Source organism: Macaca fascicularis, chromosome 12, assembly GCF_037993035.2.
Source record: "Macaca fascicularis isolate 582-1 chromosome 12, T2T-MFA8v1.1".
NCBI classification, from domain to species: Eukaryota; Metazoa; Chordata; class Mammalia; order Primates; family Cercopithecidae; genus Macaca; species Macaca fascicularis.
The window spans coordinates 44,063,283-44,080,787 of NC_088386.1; the positions used below are offsets into that span (position 1 = coordinate 44,063,283).

Sequence of the window (17,505 nt, forward strand, 5' to 3'; positions counted from 1 at the left end):
TACTTGTTCTAAATAACTGGTGCAAGTTTCTCTCTGAACCATGAACCCTTTATTGTTCGTGGCTCAGTGACCAGGAATAAGACCTCAGGGTTGTGCTCCAGTACATAGCCAGAGCCAGACAGATTCAACTTCCAGATCTTGGCATAATGTTAGGGAATTCTTGGGAAGAAAATGGCTACCTCTGACATTACACCTCTATGCCTTAATATGCAAACATTTTTAAGCCTATGCAACTACGGAGGAAATGGTTATCTTTATGTACCTATTTCATTAACTATTTAAATATAAAGAAAATGCTCTTGTTTTCTAAAATATATTTTACAATTGTCATCTGTCATCTTTGATTTTATGTTAACTAGCTTAAAAGGGTTGCCTCTCAAGCAGTAATAATCAAAAACTAAAATTTTTATTTTTTTCTGCATAGATCATTTTTACTTTTTGAACATCCTCCCTTTGGTCTTCATATGTCATTGCTCTTACATTTGATGTATATTCTGACCCAAGCCAAATTTAAGAAATAATTTATTACTAGACTGGTACCAAAATGTTTCTTTTCAATGGACAGTTGCAGAAACACCTGATTACCGAAAAAAGTTTACGTCTCTGTTCTACACTACCTGGTTAAATGAAGACATTATTTTCAAAGCATAAGTGGGTAGGGTGTTCCCTCTTCAAAACTACTCTTTGACTTTCTTCCACACAGTTATTTCTGGCAAGTAGAGATAAAAACAGCTCTCTGAATAGTCATTCAAAACCGACAAAATTCATCTTTATTAAAACTCATAACCAAATTTATTGGGGGGCAATACATTTTCTGTATGTCAGTTCAGCATCACACGCACACGTGTTTTGACAGCATGGAGCATAACGAGATACAACTTACCTCGCATTCTGGGGGTGGGTAACTTAAGAAGTTGAGCCCGGAGAACTAACTTTGGGAGGTGCCCCCTCCTGTGATGTTCAGACATTTTACTTTGAAGAACGTTCTTTGTGTGTTTATCAGTGTTAGCTGTTTGTATTCTTTGGTACTGTAATTCTCTGTTGAGAATGTTCTTAGTGTATTCACTTTGCCTTATCTATTTTCTTAACTGCTGTTGGAGATGAATCCTTTTCTCTGTACCACGGCATCCACAATACTTGGGTTGCATTTTGGCTGGTAGTGTGACAGAGGCAATCAATGCCCTGTCAGCACCAGAATCTCCTTGAAAGGGAGCAAAATAGTTTTTCAAAAGTAATAAGAAAGATAAAATCCAGGCCAACAAAGTCAATTCCTGATCAGAATTTGAAAGATAATAAAAATGAAGAACTAGCGAAGACCAAAAATGTGACTATCAAGAAAAAGACTAAGCTGAGTAAAACAACTGTAAACTTTACTATAGTGAATTGTGAAATATTGTGAACTTTTTTCCTGAGCCAGATTAAAGAGGACTAGGAGGCCTGTCTTCAATCACGTAGGTAACTGAGCCCAACGCAGACTACATGAGCTTGTTCATACAATTTCAGATAGGAAGCAGGAAATAGAATCTCAGGTCTGAGGCAACTACTTGCTTCTGTTACATGAACTTTCAAGCATTGTTTCCTTAGAAATTACAAACTTATCTGAAACATTTAATTCTATCTATGTGTTGTGGATTGATATGCAAATTATTGTCACATTTAGAATGGATTTACCCCCATCCTGTAATGTAGTTCCCTAGTGCTTAGAAACACTGCTATGCAAAGTGAAGAAGAAAGGAAGCACCGAAAAAGGCCTCAGATAATGCCACTGACTAAATTGTGATAAAGAGAATTTGGTTAGTTCATTGGAAAAAGTTGGGATTCATTTAAAGGAATGATTAGTACTCTGCCATGAGAACTTTGTACTATTGTTGGAAAACAATTAGGTTCATCCTTTCTGTCACAGGTGAATCAACTTTTTACCCTAAATTATTTATCATATAATATTAATTCCCAGTCTTTTAAAAATATTGAAATATTGCACTTAAGTTAGCAGGAATTTTTTCAGTTTGAAGATGTTATTTTTAAAAATATATATTATTTTTAATATTTACTGTTTAATAAATGTTTGATAATGAACTTAATAAATGCCTCATATTTGCTTTCTACTTCAGAGCTATATTTCCCAGACTTCAGCTAAAGTTGCATATTACATATATTATTATTTACTTAAATTTTTTCTTTAAATTTATCACTTAATTGATTCATTCAAGAAATATTTATTAGGCACATATGTTCTAGGCACTATTCAAGCCACTTTTTAAATTTAAACAACTTTAGTTTTATCCTAGGATATTGTATGTGTAAAATCATAATGTTACTTGTATTTTTCTAATGTAAACTTATATGAATAATATAACTATTAAAAATGTGCAAAGGAGGCTGGGCACAGTGGCTCACACCTATAATCCTAGTGCTTTGGGAGTCCGAGATCAGAGGATCACTTGAGGCCAGGAGTTCAAGACTAGCCTGGGCAACATAATGAAACCCCATCTCTACAAAAAATTGTTAAAAATTAGCAGGCATGATGCTGTACACCTGTGGTCCCAGCTACATGGGAGGCTAAGGTAAGGTGATCACTTGAGCCCGTGAGGTCAAGGCTGCAATGAGCATGCCAGGCATGGTGGTGCACCCCTAAAATTTTAGCTACTTGGAAGACTGAGGTGGGAGGATCACTTGAGTTCTGGAATTCAAGGCTACAATGAGCTGTGATCACACCACTGCACTCCAGTCTGGGTGACAGAGTGGAGACCTTGTCTCTAAAAAAAAAAAAAAAAAAAAAAAAACTAAAAAAGAATATTTAAAGGTTTGTCCATGTTTTACCTAAAATAATTTTACATACCACCAGTGGCACTTTGGACTGCTTTGGTGTTCATAAAGCACCTTCATGTTTGTGGTCATTTTAGATCCTTTCAATAACCCGTAAAGATGTGCAGAATTATCCCCATTTTACAGATGGGAGAACTGAAGCTCAGAGAAGTGGCATCCCAAAGAATACAAATCACGGGTAAAGCCAGGTCCCAACCCTGGTCTTCTAATCTAAATTTAGCACTCCTTACATTATGCCATTCCCCAGCAACAGGACTTTAAAGAAATGGAATGGGGAAGTAAAGAATGAAAAGGGGAGCTCGAGGTCTACTCTGTTATGAGATCAATGATGTGGCTAGTGCTCCATTATTCTTTGATGTTTGCACAACAGCTCTGCTTCAGCAATAAGGAGGACCAAAGAATTCACAAAGAGGGGTGTTATCAAGATTAAAGCCTGCAGAAAAATTTAATGTAATCTCCAGTTAACCAGCTGTATTTAAAAGTGATCTAGGATCATTGACCCAGGTTCTTCGTTTTTGTTTGTTTTTTGTTTTGTTTCTGAGATGGAGTCTCACCCTGTCGCCCAGGCTGAAGTGCAGTGGTGTGATCTCGGCTCACTGCAACCTCCGCCTTCTGGGTTCAAACAATTCTCCTGCCTCGGCCTCCTGAGTAGCTGCGATTACAGATGCCTGCCACCACGCCCAGCTATTTTTTGTATTTTTAGTAGAGATGGGGTTTCACCATGTTGGCCAGGCTGGTCTTGAACTCCTGACCTCATGATCCGCCCACCTCGGCCTCCCAAAGTGCTGGGATTACAGGCATGAGCCACCTTGCCCAGCCAGATCCAGGTTCTTCAAATATGTACTATACCTCTGTTTCAAGGGTTGGTGTACCTCTCTGAAGGGTTTATGTCTTCTTTTGTCAGACTTTAAGTTTCTTCTGAGATACATGAGGACCCACTGTGCTGACACCAAATCAAAAACTTAAATTACCAAATGTGTAATATGGGCCTTCTGAACAAAATAAGCAAATAAGCAACCAGAGATTTAGCTTGTTCAGAAAAACTCTTAATCATCCACCACATAGTAATGTCTGGCTTTATGAATATGTTTCTATCTACACTGAACAAACTGTAAAACTATTTATGTTGAAGAATTATTGTATCTAAACAATTTGAATGAAAGAAGAGTTTTTAATAGTCAAAAAGTATTGGTAGGGCATGGTGGCTCATGCCTTTAATCCTAGCACTTTTGGAGGCCAAGGCAAGCAGATCACTTGAGCCCAGGAGTTTGAGATCAGCTTGGGCAACATAATGAGACCCCTGTTTCTATTAAAAAAATTTTAAAAATTAGCTGGGCATTGTGGCACACACCTGTGGTCCCAGCTACTCAGGAGACTGAGGTGGGAAGACTACTTGAAGCCCAGGAGGTCGAGGCTGCAATGAGCCAAGATCACGCCACTGCATTCCAGCCTGGCCAACAGAGCGAGACCATGTTCAAAAAAAAAAAAAAAAAAATTAACATTTAACGTTTGTGTATATTTATATATTAATAAGTTAACTGTGAATACATATAAATTCCAGGTAACTTTATGATTCTTAAATGACATGAGTAAGGAGTTACACCACGATGGCCAGTACTATTAGCGTCATTGCTATCAGCATGAAACTGTGTGGGTAGATGATGAGTAAAGATAAAAAAGATAAAGCCCTCTCCTAAATTCTCACTAAGATAGAGTTAAATAATTTGTGAAACTCCTGGCTTGTGATTGTATAAGAATACAAGATTTTAATTATAGATAAAAGTATTATCTTAAATTACTTGTTCCTTTAGTGTAAGTTTTATAAAAATATTTGTGTGTGTTTAACCTTTTTAATGTTACATTTATGTATTTGATTTCCTCGTATTTTTAAAATTTACAAGTTAGCTAAGTAATTTACAAGGGAGTGTTCATTAAACATGATTTCTATTTAACTAGAAGCTGAATTTATTTTGTTGTTCTCTGATACCATTTTGGGAGGGTATCTTTAAAATTTCTTGAATATTTTTCAAATGTATGAGTATTTCCCCAGAAAAAACATACACTCTTCATATATATTTCACAACACAGCAAAATGCTGAAATCCTGAAACAAACTAAACTTTCTTCTGAATATGTATGATCTTGTTATAGCAGAAATGCACAGCGGTATATATCTTACTTATATTTAATTTCAGAAAGACTATCTTTGCTTTCTTTTTCAAGGTCATTTAATCCTTTATAAATAATATAGTTCATTATAAGAGTATGTTAGAGGCTTAGAGGCAGATTTAAATGAAGAAACCATGGTAGAGTATTAGTTCAGAAAAAATATCCCTGGAAAATTATTCAAGCATAAAAAAATTGAGTATAAATTTGGGCAAATTGTCATCTAAATTTTGTAGAAATCTAATTTTAAATAGTTTGACCTAAATTTTTTAGTGTGCCTGTGTGTGTGTGTATTTTATATATGTGTGTGTAATTTTATATATATAAATGCTATATATATATATAAAATGACTATATTTCAATGTACGTTGGAGTTGGTATGGTGGAGAGAAGTTGAGCACGTTGGAGTCAGACCTGAGTTTCAATTCTGGCCATGTTATTTAAATGCACCAAGTCCCATCTGTAATAATATAAAAGTAATACTAGTTTGCAGTAGTATCATATTAAATGATAAAACAGTGCCTTTTACATAATAAATGCACAAGAAATGTTTTTACTGTCCCTTATTCCATAATTAATTAAAAATAAAAATTGAAGACTTAAAAAAATACTCTGACCTAACTTTGTTTTTTAAATTAAGACCAATGGGGTAAGTTTTAATTGCTGTGTCTTGCTTTGTTTCATTGTGAATCTGATTCTGTGACCAGATTAACCCCTTCTGAGATCCCTCGCTACACTAGTTTAAGTCTAATAGAAGTTTGTTATATAGCACAACTCCTTTCCTGCTGCCAAGAAGCTTATTTAAATATAAGTGGAATCATTTATTGATTACAAAACTGAAATATGCAAAGCATTTTTCATATCCCCTTCATGTGAGTGAATACAGGATGGAGGCTCATTTCTAACATGAAATGTGAAAGTGCATCCAGGCACCTTTTTTTTTTTTAAACAACACATGGATACATTTAGCTTACTTTAGCTTTTCCAGTGGTGCCAGTAACCCAATAGGACACTTTTCTTTACGTGAAGTGTTATTGGAACAAAGTTGTCTCTTGTGCTGCCACACAGTGAGTTGGGTATGTATGAACTTGTGTATAAGACATTTGTGCGGGCAAATACAAAAACATGAAAAGGAAAACATTTCCGTTATTTGACTGTTTTTCTCATTGAATATTAGAAATGCTTGTTTTCAGACTTAATAATGAAATCCTCTCGTTAATCATAACTGTGTTCTAGATTTGAAGGGGTCATAGAGAAGTTATTTCTAAAGGACATTCATGAGTCAATCTTGAGGATACAAAGGCAAAAGTTAATAATCATTTCATTGCTTATTAGTGTTTATTTTCTTACCCATGAGGCATTTTGTTTAACTCTGTATTTTTATATAACAGTGGATTGGGGGTTGGAGGAGAAATGGGAGTAAAGTGGCTGGCTTTCACCCCAATTAAAGAGCTGAGTTACTTGCCTTGAAACTATGCTTACGCAGCAAGCAACACTATTTTTACTTAGATTGTGTGTGTGTGTGTGTTTACAGAATAAAAATAGCCATGTTTTTCTAAAAGTGTTTTTATTCCCAAGTCACATACAAGTTTTCCTAATTATTAATTGTTTTTATTGTGGGGAGGTGGCTTCAAGAACCATGATAGAGATTCTCAGGGGTGTGTAGCAAAGGTTGCACGCTCCACACACACACATATCCCCCCACCACCCTTGGTGGCTGACCTCTGTTGACATAGCTGACTACACACAGACTGGCAGTCAGAAAGCAAGATAGGACAAAGGACACACCCACAAGGCATAGCAACACCTTTTTCTCATGTTTGATGGCCTCTGTACACTGCCAAATGTGTACTAGGTCATGATCATTGCTGAATGCTAAGATAAGTGTTCAATAAGACTTGTCATATTTTAATTTTCACAGCAGTTCTAGCAGGAAGGTAGGTATTATTGTCCTCATTTTACAGAGGCGGAGACTGAGGCTCAGAAAATGTGTTTTACTCCTACAAGGAAGTGAAAAGTAGGATTCAAACTTTGATCTGTTGGCTCCAAAGCCCACTCACTTCACTAACTACCACTCTTGTCTTCCCCTGATACTTATATCACAGTAGTCTGATACTACAGATTTGCAGTTGCTAAGAAAGTGAACCAGGATCTCTGATTTTTATGATTTTGTGAGTTGAAGGTTGTTTAAATTCCAGATTTTATTCCCAAAATATTATTTTCAAAATGTTGACAATTTTAAAGCCAAACAGCTTTTCAGTTCCACTGATGTTGCAGCCTGGAGCCACAGAATCAACCTCTAATGATTGAGTGAGAACAGAAGATTTGACAAGGCAGTGAAGGTTAAGGCTCCCCTCCCCACCAGTGCAGCACCTGCTCCTACGGCAGGAAAGTAAACACCATGTTTAACAATTACAGGTCTGGGTAATGTGGTTTGGTCTTCATACCTTCACTCAGGTGGAGCCCGAGAAGTTGAAGACACTAACGGAAGGTTTGGAAGCCTACAGCCGTGTCCGGAAAAGGAACAGAAAGTAAGCACTTTTTAAAAATTTTACTTTGTTTTTCAAGGATATAATTTACTGTTTATCCATCAAAGGGACAACGAAATCTCACTGATTCTGTCCATGTTGTGGCCTGCCTAAGTAAAGTTTGTTACCACCAAAGAGGACCATTATAGACAAGCCAAATTAGTGATTACAGAAAATATCCTCTTAACAATTTATGTTTACACTCTGTGTAATATTTGCCTCTTCATCAGTTCTTTCTTCATTTCCTGCATCTTCATTCCTCTCATTTAGTGGAAAATAAAATATAATTCATATTCTCAACATATAGGAATTAAATAGGCTCTGGAAGTGTAGTGAATCATTCCATTTGCAATTCAAATAATTTGGGGAGCAAATATCCCTCGTTGTACACGTAAATAATTTTGGCAGATTAACTACTAGTCAAAGTGATGCGAAATAAAGATTGTTTTTGTTGTTGCATCAGGGGTGTGGACTTGAAAGTAAGTTTTCTTTGGAATTACAACAAGAAGTTGAATTTCAGGCCAGTATTATTAAAGTTTTTCTAAATATTTATTTTCTGAATAAATGTAGTACAGACAAGCAGATAATATTCGAAACACAGTTTTTACTGTGATACAATGTATGTTTATGTATCATAACTATTATTTCATATTAAGGTAGAGAACTACAAATGTGCTTCTCTATATGTACATAGAAAGCTATTTTAAAATGTGTAATTGATATACCTGTTCCGTTGCTATACTAATTTCCACATTATCAAGCAACCAAGAATTACATATTAATTAATTTTTATTCATTTGCAAAATGATCCTCACATTTCCCCCAAATATTGACACATAGGCTTAATGTGTTTATGTATTATCATCTTCCTAAAAATACCATTTTAATTTCTGTTTGTACATCAAGACTTACAAAGTGGAGATCAGAATGATTCATAGTGTATCTTGCATAGAAGACTTATCTAATGATATCAGTAATATCTATTAGAAAGCATTCTCTTTCACTTTATGGTGTTTCCCATAATTCTGGCCAGAGGCATAGTTTTAACAGTCAACAAATCTTAGGAAGACTCTTCACCTCAATAAAAGGTATCCGAAAAGATGACAGCTGCAAGGGGCAAACTCCTATGTCTCTATGTCCTGGACTCCTTTAAAAGGTAGCAAATTGGTATTGGTTGTGTGAAAGGCCAAGTTAATTGCCAGATAACATCCCTCTAGACCCAGTAAGGAAAACAGGGATCAGGGTCCCTCCTACTCTTACTGAAGCACACTTGCTATGCAGAGCTTAGCAACAAGATAAGGCCACTAAAATTAATACAAGGTCTGGATGAAAGGAGGAAAATTGCAAATTACCTACATCACAAATTTGCAGTGGGCCAGTTGCTGTAAACTATTCAATGGTACCCATTTTTTTGGTATAAAAGAGCCCTAAAAATGTTTCCTACAGTGAAACATGCCAGTTACTTGGATTATGTACAAAATAAAGTTAATAACAGAAATAAAATAACTCCTCCAAATATTCAAATACACTGCCTTGAAATAAGCTGAATTTTCCCCATGTATTTGCTATTAAGCAATTTCTGAAAGGTAATGAGTAACAAACTATAATTTTAAAATTTTTTCTTCAAAGCCAGTTTCCTATTTGTAGTAAATTAATGTGAGATCTATCTAAAGGAATTCTCCTCATGATAACCATAAACTTAAAGTACAAATTGGAGAAGTAAAAGTAGAAAATACAAAACTAACACTTATAAAAAGAACTTTATTTACCATACTATTGTCTAAGCGGACAGACTTTCCTTTTCGATGCCTAGTAGAATGCTTTACATTTTGCACATGTAATTGTAAATTCATCATTTTATTCTCCCAGTCACAAGATGGGCCAAAATTACTGAGTCCATTTGCAGATGCGGACACTCAGACTGAAATAGTTTAAATAATTAGTTGAAAGTCCTACAACTGATAAATTATATGTTGAAACAAATCATTTTTTAATTTATGCATTTATTCCCAATTTAAGGAGACAAATTTAGCAAAAAATCTGTGCCAGGAACAGTGCTACAGTCCCTGAAGCTCACTGTTTCGTGAAAGAGACAGATGCAGAAACAAATAATTCAAATGTCAAAATTGCAACAACAGCAATATATACATACTATATTTTGGGGTCATAGGGAAAGGGCAGGTAAAGGAAGGGTTCCTAGAGGGGATGATATGTGGGCCAAGCCTTAAACACTACATAGGCATCAGCCACACAAAGGAAACAGAGACCAAGGTGGGGTGGGATAGCGTGTAGATGAGAGCAGCAGTTGGATTTTGAGGACTATAAAGTATCGAATGGGAAGTTATAAGAGGTATAAGCAGGAACCAGATCAAAAAGGGCCTAGTAAGGGCGAATTGGATGTTTTATTGTTTTGGAAGTGCCTAAAGGGGGCAGGTGGTTGCATTTTTCACCTTAGGTATGGCGGTGTAGGAGGACAAATTTTAAGGCAACAATATTGAAGATGAAGAGATTGTTCAGGAGCCATGGCAGAATACAAGGGAGAATGAGGACCCAAACCAGGAGCTGGCGGAGTTGGGGATGAGGATGGAAGAGAAGGAATGTGGTCAAGAAATACTTAGGAGGTAAAATAGAAAGAACATGGGGTGATTGATCAGAATGTAAAGGAAAGGGAACAAAATCAAGGACAGCTCTCAGGTTTTCAGCTTGGGTGACTTGGTAGGTTGTAGAAACACTGACTGAAGTGGAGGTTACAGCGGGAAGCTGTTGAGTACAGTTTGGGGTGCCTGTAGGATAGGCTGGACATACATGCCTGAAACTGGGGAGAAATGGTATTTGACAGTGTACAAATGACTGAAGTCACACAAAGATACTTTGACCAATTTGAAGAATAGTAGGCTAAGGATTGAACATGCATTAGAATGAAGAAGATGGGAAGAATGGTCAGTGAGGAGGAGGAGAATCAGGGAAAGTAGATAGAGTCTCAGAAGTCAAAGACTGATAAAGTGATCAACAGAGGTCCAGTAAGACAAAAACTGAAAAATCTCCATCAGATTAGACAGTTTGAAGGTCATTGGTAAACTTAAGTGAGAACAGTTTCCAGTAGAGTGATGCGTATACACACAAAGTGGCTATGGGTTGAAGATTAAATAAGAATAAGGAAATAGGGAGAGGAGATGTAGATTATTTACTCTTCTTTCTACCCATAATGTGAAAATTTTCTGAAAAATAACAAAGAAAGAATTTTTTAAATGACAAAGATTTGACTGCTTTTGTAGACTGAGGGGAAGAAGAAAAGAGGAAAAGGCTGAAAAAGGAAGGTGTCATTTGGAACAAGATAATTAAGAGGTTGGTTTTTTACCTGGACTCAAGTCCTGTTTCTACCACTTCATAGCCGTATGTTCATAATCTCCCTGAGCCTAAATTTTTCATTTCTAAAATGGACATAATCCTACTTTAGAATTGTTGTAACATAGATAATATAGAGAGAGCCTCAGCACAGTACTTGGCACATGTCATTTAGTAAATAGCTATTTTTCTTATGAAGACACAGGTGAAAGAAAGAAAATTATCTGTTATTTTTGCCAGTTGAAACATTCTACCATGATATTAGATGTTTAGTCGTTTTAATCTTCAGTGTCCTCAAACTATACAACAAATAAATATCTTTAAATGTATGTTCTAATTATATCCTAATAGCAACATATTTATTTAACACATTACTTAGGACAATTTTGTACTTAAAAGCAGAAATAGCTTTATTAAAGAAAAATTCCACAGCTTTTACATATGTTATGGTTTTCATTTAAGCAAGGAGCAAATCTTCTGTCTATAGGTATGTATACATTTCTTGGGAAACCTGATTTTTTGTGAATCTGGAAAACAGTAAATAAATCATACTTTCACTTTAAAACCAAGGAATGATACTTACCATGTTAAATTTTCTTAGATCTTCATACATTCCCCAGGCATTCGGTTTCAGAGTGCAGGGTTCTTGACTTTTATGTCTCACCCATATTTGTTACGTACTGGATGAAGTGAGTCACTTAAACTCTAAACTGACAGTGAAGAACAACTTGCAATTTCTCATTTCCCTTCTATTTCTTGTACTATTCATAGATGTGTACCTGGCTTTTTTAAAAAATTAGTGAATTTAAAGATAATATATGACAGTATAGCCAATGAAGTTGAGAAGTGGCAATTATCTCCATTAATAATTAGAAATGTGATTATATGAACATCTGTTACTTAATCAAGTAGGTTTTAGAGTGTCCATTAGTAAAAATGTTTATTATTAAATGTCAGCGGGGAATAGAAAATAGTAGAAGAAACTCCACAGGGAGGCCCTCTGGACTGAAAGACTGAATTTTGACTAATTGTTCATTTCTTGAATTCATAGAGCTTTTTCTTCCTCTTTTAAATTCATTATTCCCTGACCTGACCAGTAGCTGGTCTGCAGATTTGACATCTGGGAGAGTCTCTCTTTATCTCTCGAATCTCATGAGGTATACAAATAATTTCATGCCCCACATCTATGTATTTATTTTCTCTTCCAAAAGTAGTCATTTCTCCCTCTATTAACAACTAAGTTGTGTTAAAGGTGAAACATTATACTAGTTTAACTTGAATTAATGCAAAGTGTTTACAAATATTTTAAATATCTTGAAGAATGAGATGACAAAACTCCTGAAACTTTTTTTCAACAAGTAATGTTGAATCGTTTTTGTGTTTGAATGGTAATTGTTATTGCAATTTTTCATGGTTAGGTAAAAGTTTTTTACCTATGACTATTACTTTTGAAAACTATAGTCAAATATCCATTTTCTTCATTACAAAATTAGAATTGATTTCACCAATTCTCCTTAAAAAGTCATGAAGTATCACATACAGTTGTCATAATACCTATTCCATCAAATTGTTGTAAGGATTAAATGAGATAATATATATAGAGTTTTAATCCAATACTTGGCATATAGACATTTTAAAATAAATAACAGGTATTTCTTTTACTAAGATTAAAGGTGAGAGAACCAAGGTTCTCTGGAGGTTTTTCGTTAAAACATTGTAACTTCATTTTAAATATTTAGAACTTTATATAGTCAATTTTAAACTCCTAAGATATTCTAATCAAAATTTATAATAAATAAATGTCTTTTAAAACTTATGTTAATACATCAAACTTATGTTCATACAAAAGAAATAGTAAGGATAAATTTATTTAACACATTACACACAGTGTGATATTGTCAGGCAACATGGCAATGATAATACTGTCAGAACCCTTGCCAAGCAGCTTCAGCAAACCCCAGGTGGCCTTACAGAGTGCTCCCAGGAGCTTGCTTGGCAGACACTTCATTAGGAAAACAACTGAGACTGACTCCATGAGATGACCAGGGCCCCTTGAAACTGGAATGGGTAGGTAAATGGAAGACAGTACATGCATAATAAAAAAACTTCTTACATAGCAGTTAGAAGGAATGAATAGATTATACAAACTAGATGGTATGTAAAACAGTTATAAGGAGAAAAAAAGTCAAGTATGTGTATCTGACACCTTTTGTGTGTGTATATTTTAAAAAACACGTATAAAACAATACTAAAGTATAAAAGCAGACTAAAAGTTGAGGGGGGAAGGTGAGGGAAAATGGGACCAGAATGGATAACAACTGGGGACTCCAGCTTTATTTTTTTAATATAAAAGACTTAAAGGAAATAGGTAATTTATTAACATTTCGTTCCAGGAGGGGAATATGTTAGGTTTATTTTATCCTGTGTACTCCTCTGCATTTTTAAATTTCTAAAAATAAATGACAAAAATATAAAAGCTAAAGACTAGCTTACAGGGCAGCAAAAGGTAGAGGGGAGGTGGTTGATGCCATATTACCCTTATAATTTGGTTAAAACCAATACACTAATTTTTCCTTTCAGTTAAACTGACCTAAGTACATATATTTTTTTTTTTGAAACATAGGACCATCTGGGCCACCTTTGACAACCATTTTTGTTTAGCAAATACATAGAGCATCTATGATATGTCTAGCACTATGGTACTCAGGGGTGGAAAACTCGGAGTTCTCAAAGTGTAGACAGAAACTCAGTGTATACATTGTCCAGTCCTGGTGTGTGAGGATAAAACCTAGTGAAAGCTATGGTAAACTGAACTAAAGTTCAAAAATATTTCGAAACACTCTGCTAACCAAACTAAATACGACAGTAAATCAAATTCTCCCACGACTGCAGATTTCCAGTCTCCATGGTAGATGCTGAGATAGGACTTAACTCATGGAAACCCATGCTAACCGCCTGTTACGAAAACGTTACCTCCAGCAGCTTTTCTAGTAATTGTCATGACAGGATAAATGAAAAAAATCACCTTAGTATTTGGAAAAAATAGGTAATTATTTATTTGCGTAAAGGAGGAAAAACAAGTTAACAGTCAGGATGGGCAAAGTGTACATAACCACAGGGGTGGGTAGCATGGATTTACCCGATTTTAGTTCAACAGCTTCATAGATGTAAGCTTCAAAAATGGTAGATGCACCGTGTGTGTTATTCAGGCCAAACATGTGTAATGGAATGCTAAGTGGAGAAAAAAGGTCAGAGAAGTGATAGGCACCCTGAGGCTGTCATTCTTTATCTGTTCAAATATTTACATCATTTTGGCTTTTGGGAAAATGCGCTGGGGGGTAGGCTAGGAGCCTCAGGTGCGTTAGAGTTAAGCTGTTTCCCACCCTGGAACGGGCCCTGGGATTTCAGCCTTCACTAGCTCAACTCCAGAGCCAGAACGCTCCAGAGAGGGCAGAGGGAGCTCCCTAGTGGCCAGAGCCTGCAGTTCAGCCCCTCCGCCCTTCCTCTGGTCACACAGCCAGGCTGCTTGAGAAAGAAACGAGAAGCAATGCAGGGCCGGCCGGAGCCAGGGAGCATGAGCAGTGTCTCTGGGAGAGGGACCCCGTGGCCCAACTTTCTTCCCAAATCACCAGATTGTGGAAGAAGCATGTGGAAGAGGAAGAAGTCCATCTCCCCGCCCGACAATCTGTTCAACTTTTCTTTTCAGTAGTTCTGTGACTTTAATCATTAGTATTCAGTGGTAAGAATCCCAGAGTGATGTTTTGTCATCTGAATTTTTCCAAACGCGAGTATAAATTGGCTTTCTCTCGTGGAATTGGTACTTTTGTTTTCTGATTAGGAAATTAAATTGAGTTTTGTTTCTTTAATTTTTTAATCTGGTGTGTTGTTTTCATTAATTCCAGAAGTGGAAAGCTAAATAACCATTTAGAAGCTGCTATTCATGAGGCCATGAGTGAACTGGACAAAATGTCTGGGACTGTAAGTTAATTTATTTTTCCATTATACTGTGTTTCTTAGAAAATAAATTATGTTACACTTTTTGGTAAAGTCTCTTGAATATTGTCAAACAACTCACGTAGCAATACTAAATTACTAGCCTAGAAAAAGAAGACAAATATCAGAAAAGATTCAAAGTCATTTAAGGAAAAAAAAAAAAAACCTACTGCATTAACTATGTCTTTCTTCCTGAGATAAGTAACTTTTGTTTTGCCACATAACATTCTTTTAAAATATGAGCAGCAAAATATTGATGTTCAAACCACAGCTTTCTGCACTTGACTCTGTGAATGGCCGTGGCCATTACTGTTGCCTATATATTTAGTAATGCAAATTTTGTTCTGTCCTTTGAACCAAAAGACAGTGGGGGTCAAGATCAAGAGTATATAGACCTCTCATATCCCATTTTTATTGAACTGTGCATGTAATAGCATTGAGTGTGAGAAGTTTAATCGTTATCCTCCAGTTCACACATTGACTGATGTAAATACTTAAAATATAATTTTGGTAATCTGTTAAAAATGTGAATTGTCTAGGCTATTTCACATGAAAAATAATTTATTTTATTTGACCTTATGTTACAAGGTTATCTGAATCCCAACAAACCATCCAATGGCAATTGAATGATGGGATTAGTATGGGTTTTAGAGATTTTGTAATCCAACCAACCCATCATTTCACAGATGGGTGAATTGAAGCCCTGAGACATTAAATTTCTTGATAAAATTATAGGAAAGATCTAGATTGGGGACTATAAACTCAAATGTTTTCTAGGGCCAGTCAAATAGTATCAGTAAGTAAAGTGGGCCAGGTATGAGAAAACAGCAGTTGGAATGGATGAGAAATGCCAGTGAAGATCCACGGGTTAGGGTAGGCTACCAATCTAGAGGCTCAGCACAGTAAAAGCCATTACCCACCTGAGTCTGGTGCTGGTTGAGGAAGGGCTTGCTCCACACCAGCGCACAGATTCTTTCTTTATCTAGTGACCACCTCTCTTAGGACCTCAGAGTGCTTCATTATATCCTTTGCATTTTGCCTTGAAGGTAAAAGAAAAGAGCATGCTAAGAATACTGCCAGCATAGGTTTATGAGCCAGACCAGTCATTCTGTTGACTTTCCGCTGACCTGACCTAATCACATGATCTTCTTAAGTAGAATAGGAAATAGAGCATAGAATGTGCCTGCCCAGGAAAAAGAGAAAATGAGTTTGGCCATGTCTCTCTAGACTCTGCCTCAGGACATTTGGCCCTGGTGGAAATCAGGTAGTTGAGAGTAGTAAGGGCCGGGGCAACCTAGGAGGCATGTGCTGTCTCCAGAAGGCATTCCGTCCATGCTCCAGCAGATCTTAGACATCTGGGAAATTGTGTTCATGTTGCAAGATCTTTCCATTTTTCATACAAAACTAGAAGTCTAGAGGTAAAATTTCTCATTTTTATGTGTTGACAACTGTTTTAAAAAATATTAAAGTGCCATATGGCTAAACAAAATACCATTTGAGGCCACATTTGGTCCACAGATTACTAGTTTGCAGTCTCAGTTATAAAAAGTTTCTTTCCTCAGTTGTAAAAAGTTTTGGCTCTTTACTACAGACTAGTGGCTTTTAAAAATGTGTATGGAAAAGATTAGGAGGAATAGGCAGATTGAAAAACCCATAAATATTATTTAAAATTTGAAAATATTATTTTTTTAAAAGCATTCTGCATTTGAGTCTGGATAGCATTGCCCTTTGCTGTTGTCTAAACATTATTTTTAAGCATGTAATTGAGCCAACTTGTAGTGGATCTTGAGAGTCACTTGTACTCATCTCTTCCTAACCCTAAGTCCTGTGACATAAGGTTGGCCAGGATAAAAGTTTTACACCACAGAAACTGGCAAAATGCTACAATGGACTTGTGTCCAAATGCTGATAAAGCATTTGCTACACCACTGCCTTGGGTTCATCCCTCCTCTCCTGGGTCTTGGACCTTGCTCCTTCCCACCGATAGCTATAAGACAATTTGATCACTCCCTCCTCCAAATTATATCTGCTATCTAATGCTGCTCAGCCGCTGCTCAATCTGATAAACAGCACTAAATGTTGCTAGTTCCTGCATTAGTACATAAAGAAAGGTGAATTGTATTAACTGTTCCTCCCAGACTACACAATTTCAGATCTGCCAACAGATGATAGTGGTATTCTCTTTTCCATTTTGAATCTTCTCATGAACAAACATCCTTAGGCTGAGCTATGTGTGCATGTTCTTGTAATTTGTGACCCTTCCTAGTCATTGTAAAATAAGTAGGGTAACAGAGTGAGGGAAAAAAAAGGGGCATGTTTGTTGTGTAATTATTCACTCTTCCAGGCTGTAGTGAAATTGGTGATCTAGGGTCTCTGACAGGGAAGGCTTTATTTTTGTTTTAAATGGACAATGGGGTAACAACTGCACATTGCATTTCCCATACTTGATTTTGTCCAGTTCATCCTTTGTTTTCCACTGTCTATTGGCACCCCCAGAGTGTTGCACTGCTTATGAGTTTCTAGCATTCTGCATTCTCTGTAGTGACTGTGGGCACACTGACATCTGGGGTCTTGGTAAACATTTGAAGTGCCTCAGGATATCAGTAATTGAAAGTGAAAGCCAGAGTCTACTCCCTACCCTGTTTCTT

General features: G+C 36.2%; 1 protein-coding gene across 36 annotated transcripts in view; it reads left to right on the forward strand.

Annotated features, from left to right (window-relative positions):
- MBD5 (methyl-CpG binding domain protein 5) overlaps positions 1–17,505 on the forward strand; it is a 515,330-nt gene that overhangs the window by 493,635 nt on the left and 4,190 nt on the right. For 24 of the 36 annotated variants that reach the window (XM_074009051.1, XM_065526478.2, XM_074009050.1 and 21 more), the window contains 2 exons: positions 7,410–7,522; positions 14,767–14,842. In XM_074009051.1, coding sequence (XP_073865152.1) covers positions 7,410–7,522; positions 14,767–14,842 — 189 coding nt within the window. Of the gene's footprint in view, positions 1–7,409; positions 7,523–10,794; positions 10,865–14,766; positions 14,843–17,505 lie in introns of all 36 variants that reach the window. The other 12 variants (XR_012421099.1, XM_074009063.1, XM_074009064.1 and 9 more) reach the window with 3 other exon arrangements.